This window comes from Sinocyclocheilus rhinocerous, unplaced genomic scaffold (assembly GCF_001515625.1).
Source record: "Sinocyclocheilus rhinocerous isolate Xijiao unplaced genomic scaffold, SAMN03320098_v1.1 scaffold1937, whole genome shotgun sequence".
NCBI lineage: Eukaryota > Metazoa > Chordata > Actinopteri > Cypriniformes > Cyprinidae > Sinocyclocheilus > Sinocyclocheilus rhinocerous.
Window position 1 is genome coordinate 1,411 of NW_015626386.1, and position 10,418 is coordinate 11,828.

Consider the following 10,418-nt stretch of genomic DNA (forward strand, 5'->3'; position numbering starts at 1 on the left):
ATGGACTGGAGTGCTGTGGATTACTTGTGGATTATTGTGATGTTTTTATCAGCTGTTTGGACTCTCATTCTGACGGCACCCATTCACTGCAGAGCATCCATTGCTGAGACACTGATGCAATGCTACATTTCTCCAAATCTGACAAATCTACATCTTGGATAGCCTGAGGGTGATTTTTCATGCAACTGACAGTTGCATTTAGACAAATTTACTGCTGAAAATTTTATTCAGTTTACAAAATAATACCGGGAGTTTGGGGGTTTTATCCCTCCCAAACCTCTGCAGCATGTATGTGGTTTTAGTACCATAGATTAAATAAGAAAGAACAACAAAAGCTCCATTTGTTCCTTTTTTTGTTGGTTGAATTAGGAATGAGGAAATATCAGTGGTTCGGAGACACGGGGAATCCCTCCATGCCCACACACTTCTGTCCTGCTAAACCAAGTCTGGTTGCATTGCACTGTTTGTTGAGTAACCTGAAATGTGCTTCAAGTGCTAACGTCTAAAAGTTTTATTAGAGTCAAAATAAAATTTTATATGACTAAATAAATCTAATTACCTTGAACAATCAGCTCATAAAGAGAAAATTAATCCTTTATCTGGATGTGGCACCATTACAGGAATACAAAAAAAACCTGAAATGTCATAATACATATACAAATGACTTTTATTGGTGCAAAACTGGGTTGCACACACACACAAAAGTCATTTTTAAGAGTTAGATCAGTCAGAAATTACACTTTAACCCTCTGATGCTGGTGTTGTCTATGTTGAACACACTCAAAAAATATATCTTAATTATTGTGGATGTGATGTAACATGCAAAACATCATGGCCAAAGACCTTTGACCCTTTTTTAAACCCCTTGATTAACCTTTGTGTTTTTTAAATTTATTATCTGCTATTTCAGTGTATAGAGATGAACTCATCATTTAGAAAAAAAGGATTATATTCATGCAAGACGTATTACTTTGCTGTTTAACATTACATGCATCAAAGTGGAGGGCTGCATTGGGATTGGGATTCCGCGGGACCCAATGCAAATCTTGCGGGAGTGGGTGGTTTTACCTTTACTGTGGGTGGTCAAAAAACGTAGTGCAGGTCCCGCTATCCCGCAATTTAGTGCGTTACACAGTTACACTAAACTGAACTCATCTGCTCTGCTCCATACAGCCAGGGTTGCCAAGTCTGCGTGACAAAACTAGCCCATGCCAGTCAAAAACAGCACAAAGTAGCGCAATGACCATATCCCAAATATCCAAACTCAAAATATGTAATTTCCATACCTAAATTACATATTTCACAGTCACTGTTTTGTACATTGATCATAAACGCAGCTCAAAGGCTTCCTACCAGTGGCCCTCCTTTACAAGATTTAACATCTAGCACAGCAAAGGTTTCAATACAAGCATTCCAGTCAATTGTAATTTATGCATATTTCAAACATTTAACCCACTGGGGAATCCAGCACGAGCTACAGGAGTCAGATTTGACTGATCACGGGTCGAGAGTAAAGATGCTGGAGGATTTGCTGCTCAACAGATCCTGAGCTCATTGATAAATATCTGATCCTGTAAGATGTGATCGAGAAATCAAAAGCGATTTAAATACCCCGCATGTTAAAGAAAACAATCTAGGGCTCTACATCAAAGGGTTAAAGTAAGGCACATATGTTGGTGATTTTCACATTCAATATGTTCAAAATGTTTCATTTTTGGTAACTTCATTTCCCGTCAGAGACACTTTTCTGTTAAAGCTTTAAGACCTTGCAAACATTTCATCTGTTTGAGCTCCAGCATTCGTTTCTTTTTTAATGCTTTCATAATAGTTAAAAAGGCATCCAAGTGCAATAGCTCACAAAGTGTGTCTAGATAACACTCAGGCATTGTTTTTTTGGCTTCCCTTTGCGGGAAACCTGCGCTTCCTTTTTTTTTTTCTCACTGCCAGTTAAAGCAGAGTGTATTTTCTCAGAAATGGAAGTTAATCCTGTTGAGAGTCAAAGCAAAACGAAAGTGAAACAAACAACTCTGTCTGTACATGAAAGCACTTGTGCAACGCTCGTGCATCCATCAAACATGTCAAACTGAGCTGCTTGAATGTGCAAACGCTTCTGAAAGAGTCTACAATGAGCAAACTAAAGTTTTCACTTTTATTCGTTTTCTTTTATCAAAATAATCACATTTGACATCAATAAACAAAACGAAAGCGCGTAAAGTAAATATAAAAGAGAAGTTGCTTTTCGCACGATTAGTCTCTGAGTTAATGATCTGTCAGATAAAACGGTAGTTAAACTATGTTTCGCAGAAAACATGCAAATCTGACCCGTGTTATTCCTGAAACCATATGCATTGACCGATAAGAAGTTCACATGATTCTGTAAATAAAACGTTTTACAAGAAAATGCTATTTCAAAATTTCACATTTAAGTCAATGTGTTGCTAGAAGTTTCTTTGTAACTATTACTAGTGATTTCTGAGTGCAAATTGTTTCTACACTTTTTGCAGAAATAAGGTTTAAGAACTGTGATCTCATTTCTCTTTTTCTGTACTTGGTCCTTGAAAAATACTGAATTCAAGTATTGTGAAATGGTTCGATCTCCTGCCAGATGAGTCCGGTTTACCAAAAGTCAGAACATAAAAAATTCCCAAGAAACAAAAGGCAGATCCATCTTCTGGAACTGCTGAATTTGCACATTGCTGTAACATGAAATTGCAAAAGCATAGTCTGTGCAAATATGAAATTTATCCGATTTCATGATCCAGACTCTTCCGGTTTCTGAATAAGTTGGAATACTGTCCTGGTGTTTTTCTCCAGGGCTGGACATTTTCCTGGATGTGACGTCACTAACACCCTGCATGTCTGCCGCTCTGTTAGAAACCATTCGAGTGTTTCATCCAGGTCCTTGTTTCCCTCTTGATATCCATCCAGGATGAGCAAACAGTCCGTCGGGCCCAGAAGCGTCTCTCTGAACTCAGACACATCTAGTGGTTTTTCATGAGAAATGCTGGACTTTATCACCTGAAAAAAGTCTCCTTTCGCTCGGCTACAGTCCACCTGGAAAACCAGATGGAGCCGGCGGATGTTGAAGGGGTCTGTCGTGGTCTTCTCAGCCCAGCAGGACGACAGGATTTGGGCCACGCTGGTTTTCCCGCTGCCTGGTTCTCCAAACAGAAGGATGGTTTCTTTCTTATCAGGCAGAATGGAGCTGATGTTTAGAGATCGGCCTTCTCTGGAATCAAGAGGGAAAAATGACGTGGTTTAACACGGAAATCAATGAGTAATGTGTGTTTATTGTGGTTTGGTAACCTCTCAATTAGCCAGAGCTGTGTTTATCAGCAGTTCACTGGAAACGGTTATACCTTACTCACTTTCATATATATATATAAGTAAAAACAAATGAATAAATAAATGCACATATTTAAATATATTTACAATTGAAATTCAAAAATGTAAAATACTTAAAATAAATAAACAAAACAAATGAATAAAATAAAAATAAAAATGTATTTTTAAAGAAATAAAATAAAATACAAAATAACAAAAATATTTTTAAATAAATAGATAAAACAAACAAACAAATAATTAAATACATACAAATTTAAATAATACTAAATTGTTAAATACTTATAAAAGAATACAATAAATAAGTAAAGCAATAAAGAAAAATAACATGTATGAAATATGCGAGTTTGGGATCCATTTAAAAGTTCAGAATTATTTAGAATTAGAATTATTTAATCTCTTAATGGACATCTCAGAGATTAAACACTAAAAGTTTTATTTTACTTAGTATTTTGTCTTATTTTTCTATTAGATTTCCATTAAATGTCTATAAATAAATTAATAAATATCTTAAAATCAATATACATTTACTTGAGAAGGAAAATGATGTACGTCTTGTTTTCTGAAAAAAAAAAATATATATAAATTAAGTGATTTTCTGCTTAAAACAAGAAAAAGTATCTGCCAAAATTGTAATTTTTACACAAAGGTGTAAAAATACTCTTGTTTTCCCTTTGAACTTTATTCTTCTTTCCCAACCAATGTTTTTCTTGTTTTAAGCAAAAACTCACTTAATTTGGATCATTTTTCAAAAAGACTCAATATCTTAAACCTCAAGTAAATGTGTCTTGAAAACAACAAAAATACTGAGGAAGAAAATAATTTTTTTTGCAATGTAAGCTCATAAATCAGAGAGAGAGTGTGCGTGTGTGTGTGTGTACATTGTTCTTACGGACAGTAATCACTCTGTTTATTTAAGGAAGTTCCCTGTCATGTGTTAGTGTGTGTGATTCAACACATGAGTGACTCTTAGCATGCTTAAGTGTTTGTGTCACATTCATAATTCCCTCATATCAATCTGTTGCTTACTTGCTGAGAAGTGCATATGAAACAAGTCTGCTTTTCATCTCAGTGTTTGTGCAGAGCTGTGAATACTGTCGTATAAGCACGTTCCTCAGGGATAGAGGTTTTTCTGTAGCTTCTGCACAAATGAAAGACACACAAGAGTCACAAGAGCAACAATATGCAGAACATTTTCCATTTGACTAATGCCCACATCAACTAAATTCATAACAGGCTTCAGTGATTCACAATCACATGAAACCTCCAGGTGCTTCACAGCGAGCTATAGACACTAGACAGATTACAGTACAGGTGCAGTCTGGGCCTCAAGGGTCATATTTCCAGTTTCTACTGTACTGAACGTCAGCAGGTTAATCATTAACTTGCCATCATAATTATATCAGAACATGCTTTACCTTCTGAGTTCAAGTCACATGGTTGCGGCTTGTTCTCGTTCACTGTCAATAAAGCTGTCAATGAAAGAAGTATGATCAATAAAATGCAATGGATATAGAGTTTATTGTGTTGAGGTCAAGGTTATCATTAACTAAAACAAAACAAAACAAAACAACAACAAAAAAAGAATGTTTTAGTTACTTGGAATAAAATAAACATGAACTGAAATAAAACAATATATATAAAAACTTAAACTTATTTTTTTTTTCAGGTAGTTGCCAAAGCAATATTTCTCATTTTTTATTTAATTTTACTTGATGTACTAAAATAACTGAAAATAACTGAAATAAAAACTATAGAGATGAATTATTGAATGAATGAATGAATGATTAAAATAAAAACAGGAAAAATAAAAATACAAATTAATTCTAAATATTTATAAAACTGTAATAGCATCTCAGTGATACTAAAATAACACTGGTTGAGGTAAAAATTAAAATAATATAACAGTTTGAATAAAATATTTATAAAAATTAATGAGTAAATAAGTCTCTAAACCTTCTCAATAATATATTTATGTGAAGATAATATATTAAAGTCAAGTTGACATATATATTATTTTAAGGCATGTTTTCGATATATATTTCAAAATGAAATTATATATATACACACACACACACACACACATTTTTTAAATAATATAATATATAAAATGCAAGTTAATCTCTCAGCAGCATGTACTGTATGCGTGTATTGTATTGTATGCTCTCAACAGGAAATATATTGTTTTTACGGTGCCTTTACAGCCACTTTATATTGACGTTCATATCATAAAAAGCATATATACTTCATGTACTGGAAATGATGTGAATGAATTTTAAAAACTCACAATCAGTGGTGGCAGAGGATGCATGTGGGAAGAGGAAAGCACATTTAGATTCACTTCGTCTGTTTTTCTGACCTGGAAATAGATAGAGGTGGTAGAGATAGAGGTCACGTTTTATCATTATTTATTGGAATTCACCCATGGCTGCACACAAAAAGAGGATATGAAACAGCTTTTTTTGCATTGTAATGATTTTATAATATGATCATCAGCTGTTGACAGACACTAAAAGCTTCTTCTAAGCATTCAGCTCATAATCAGGCAATGGACAAATGCTTTTGTCATTGTCAGGGTTATTTCTGTAAAACATGCGTTGTCAGGAAACCTTCTTATTAAAGGTCAGATCACGTATAAAGCTTACTGTAAATTATACAACTTTTTCTTTTCACTTCCAAAAAATGTATTTTTAACAGTATTTTACTGTGAAATCACATTAAATGTAATTACATTTATTCACCGAATATAGTATGGAAACTTACAGTTAACCAGTTAACAGGTTTTTACTGTAGCATTTTACAGTCGTTTACTGTTAAAATCACAATCATTTTTTACAGTGTGAAGGTTTTGTTTTTGAACTAAACATGATACTGAAGTTACTCCACACGTGAATGAGTAATGCGGTATTTCCCCGTGACAAAGCCTGGTTCTTTTTCCTGTAGATACTGAAGATTAAGCTTGAACTCAGTGTTTACATGTGGTTTGCATTGTCACGTGCTGCTGCCGTCTAATCAATGGAGTAATTGTATGGAAGCTTATTTGTGACTTTATGACCTGGTTTCACAGTCAGGGCTTAGACTAAGCCAGGTTTAGGCCATAGTTCCATTAGGACATCTTTTATGAACGTTCCATTACTGGTGTGCATCTTGAGACTAAACAATGGCACTGATAATATTTTAAAATATGTATGCAAGTTTCATTCAGTTAAAACAGCTCAGACATGCATTTTAGTCTGGGACCAGGCTTATGAGTATGTATCTCACAATTGCAAGTTATAAAGTTATAAGTGCAAGTTGGATTGTTTCTCACTATTGTGAGTTTATATCGCATAATTCATTCATTTTTCTGACAAGTACAAGTTTAAATCTTAATTCAGCCATTTTTTCCTCTCTATTGCGAGTTTGTATTTCACAATTCAGACTCACAATTGCAAATCTATATCATAAAATGTAGGCATTTTTCTTCACAATTGCAAATTATAAACTCATTTGCAAGTTTACATCTCAGTTTGGACTTTTTTCTGACAATTGTCACAATTCTCACTATTGTGAGATTATATCACAATTCTGACTTTATTCTCTCTATTGCTAGTGTATATCTTGCAATTCTGACTTTTTTTTTCTCAGAATTACAATTGCAAGTTTATATCTCGCAATCGCAAGTTATAGAGTCATCTCGTAATTCAGACTTTTTTCTGACAATTGCTTGCAAAAAGTTTATATCTCGCTATTCTGACTGCTTATCTCACAATTGTGAGTTTATATCTCGTAATTCAGACTTTTTTCTGACAATTGCTTGCAAAAAGTTTATATCTCGCTATTCTGACTGCTTATCTCACAATTCAGATTTTATTCTCACTGTTAAACTCAGAATTAAGTGAAAAAAGTCAGAATTGTGAGAATTTTTTTTTTTCTGTGGCGGAATTAAGCCTCCATTATTTTGAGATGGAATACTTCTAAAAGTATGTGAAATAGTAGGCATTGTTTATTTGATAAATGGTTTTAAAATAGTACTATGCTACATTGTTGTCAAATGATCACATACCCTACAGATACACACACTATACACTCTTAAAAATAAAGGTGCTTCAGAAGGTTCCACAGAGAACCATTCAGTCAAAGGTTCTTTAAAGAACTATCTCTTTCTTACCTTTTTATAATCTGATATTTATATAAAATAAATAAATAAATAAATAATTAAAATTAAATTTTATTTTAATATTTTCTGTTGTGATCATTTTAAAGTTTAAAATTGAGTTTGTGTCATTTTGATATTTTTTTAATATGTTTATATAATTTTTTATGTTTTATCTTTTTAGTTTATTTATTTTTAGTTATTTTTGTACTTCGACTTAAACTACTTAGAAATGACAAATGCTGCCTTTGCAACTTGCTGAAGTTTTAAAATTTTATTTCAGTTAATTTTTAGTAATTAAACATTTTTATGGTTTTAGTTTTAGTTTCAGTTAATACTGATAATCCTGCTTCGAACATGGCTAATCCAATCAGATATTAGAGCTATCAAACAATAATTTAATTAAAGCTAATTGCATTATTACTTTAGCAACACTTATACACTCAATAAATGTGGGGTATTGTACAACTCGGTTACGTAACGGAAAAAATGACCTTCTACTTGCTTTAGAGTGAAACATCATATGAATAAATCTGCATCGTTATGATCTTAATGTCTGCTGGAAAAAAACTGTAGCAAAGGCACTCCTACACATTTATCTGAAACCGATCTGTTTTTCTTTTGTGGACGTCTTTACCTATGTATTTCATATCACACGCCCCCACATCCGGGGAAAACCATCAAGAAAAATTATGTTTTTTTCAACCAAAATATCATCAAAACATGATGGCATCAAAACGAAGGCATTGTTCAAATCTGTAGGCTGATACTCGTTCCTACAGAGATGAACTGATCTTATTTCCCGAAAGCGCTACATACATTTAGAAAAAGATTTAACGTCCAAGTTTAAGACTAGCTGCATATAAAATGTCCATTCATTTGAATCACACACTTTTGAGTTACATTGCATCAGTGTCTCAGCAATGGATGCTCTGCAGTGAATGGGTGGATGCGAGAGACAACAGGGGATGGACTTTTCCACTGGAGGAAGTGTTATTATGGATTATGGACTCATATTTTTGCCAGAAGCAACAGTTAGAAGCAGATTTTGGCTTCACAAGACATTAACTGATGGACTGGAGTGCTGTGGATTACTTGTGGATTATTGTGATGTTTTTATCAGCTGTTTGGACTCTCATTCTGACGGCACCCATTCACTGCAGAGCATCCATTGCTGAGACACTGATGCAATGCTACATTTCTCCAAACCTGTATACTATGCTGATACTAGTTAATAAACCTTTCCTACATCAGACTCACCTGGGATGCTGAAGGTGGCCGTCTGCTGGATTTCACCCTTTACGAGGAAAGAGCAGGTGTAGTTGTTCACGAGGTCTCGTTTGACCGTCAGCTTGCTGATGACGTGGATGAGATCTTCGTCTGTGGAGCGTGTGGTGCTGTTGGACATCTCTGTGAGGTTTGTGTTTTGACCATCGCTCCAGATAACCTGAGCGGACGGGAATCCCTGAGACTCACAGGACAGCTCGACCTCATCCTGACCCGTCTTCATGATGGCCTTCTTCATGGGAGTATAAGGAGCTGGAAACCATAAACATAATATATAGCTAAAGTTATAAGCATGACAATCTGGTTCAAGTTTTAGAAAACATGGATATATTTGGAAAAATGTTCTGCCATACTAGGACTATTTCTGCAGTATGCAAATTTCCTATATACACTGAACTCAAACCCAAACCCTACCTGGATGATCCACTAGATTTGCCAAAATAAATAAAACAATGCAATACAATGCAATATGCACAAAAATGCAACTCAGAAAGCAAAGTGCGCAAAGTGTTCACTGAAATACAGTACAATTAAATAAATACATTTCTTTAAATATATATATTAATATATACTATTATGAGCTGCATCCTAGCAATATAAACAGGAACTCCTGCTTAGGAATGTAAAAATATTCATACAGCAGAAATATTGTCTTTTATTGATTTATTGTCATTTTAATGCACTGCAGCTATGCAATATAGGACTCTTTCTGCTGACACACTGGCTATATTCAGTATTGAATATTGAGCATCTAAAAATTAATAAACTCTCTCTCTCTATTTCTCTCCCTATATATAGTAAGAAATAAGAAAGAGAACCATAACACATTGCAACAGTTAATTAAGCCATGCAAACCAACTGCAAATCAACTAATATCTTAAAAATATAGGCAGCTATCACCTTTATGAACTTGTTTGTCAAGCTGTGTGTTTTGTAAGTCAAACGCACCTGTAACACTGAGCGAGACTTGCTTGTAGTCTCCATCATCTGCCTCTTTCACGATACACCGGTATGTGCCTGAATCTTTAATCTGGAGCTTTTTCAAGTGCAGCACCGCTCGGTTTTCGTTCAGCTGTTCGTGGATGAGCTGTGCGCGCTTTATGAACGCGGCACTGGTGTAAATGTGATTCTCTCTGCCTCTCTCCAGCCGATACACATCCACGGCCGGCTTCGGCTCGACTCGGCTCCATATGACAGTGAGGTCGGAAAGACTTTTAACCGTGGAGAACAAACACACTAGTCTGACGTCCTCATGTAGCTCTGCTTCATAACTGCTCTCCTGTAAACCGACTGTAAACAGGGCTGGAGGAAGACAGATGAGAATCACAGAGATGATGAGACATCTTCATCATCATTTTAGAGATATACACGGTTCAATATCAAGAGATTTATGAGAAAACTTTAGCGTTCTCACCCAAAAACTACAATCATCTCCTATGATCGCTTTGAAAAACGCTTGACTTAAAATTTATCATTGCAACTATTATTTTACCAATAGAAAACTAAGTTTACAGTTAGTGTTTCCACAATTAAATTTATAGTAAAAATGGCTTCTTACAAAACTTAATATATTTACATTAATTACACTAATTGAATAATAATTTAGTGTGGGTTTTATGCTGAAAAAATCTGGTGTACAATTTACTTTGAAATT

The 10,418-nt window shown here is 34.4% G+C and overlaps 1 protein-coding gene across 1 annotated transcript; it reads right to left on the bottom strand.

Moving 5' to 3' along the window:
- Window positions 1-2,492: 2,492 nt before the first annotated feature.
- Window positions 2,493-10,195, bottom strand: LOC107713581 (uncharacterized). The gene is made up of 7 exons (XM_016519139.1): window positions 10,179-10,195; window positions 9,713-10,107; window positions 8,738-9,016; window positions 5,630-5,701; window positions 4,761-4,814; window positions 4,372-4,483; window positions 2,493-3,229 (listed from the first exon to the last, which is right to left on the bottom strand). Exons 1-7 carry the CDS (start codon window positions 10,193-10,195, stop codon window positions 2,752-2,754), a joined length of 1,407 nt encoding a protein of 468 aa, XP_016374625.1. The 3' UTR covers window positions 2,493-2,751.
- Between the last annotated feature and the right edge of the window lie 223 nt (window positions 10,196-10,418).

What these genes read in the sequence shown, in the direction of transcription:
- LOC107713581 (XM_016519139.1), bottom strand. An exon ending in AGTCTCGCTCAGTGTTACAG is followed by an intron (nt 9,017 to 9,712) that starts GTGCGTTTGACT and finishes TATGGTTTCCAG; the next exon opens with CTCCTTATACTCCCATGAAG. An exon ending in ATCCTCTGCCACCACTGATT is followed by an intron (nt 4,815 to 5,629) that starts GTGAGTTTTTAA and finishes TTTCATTGACAG; the next exon opens with CTTTATTGACAGTGAACGAG.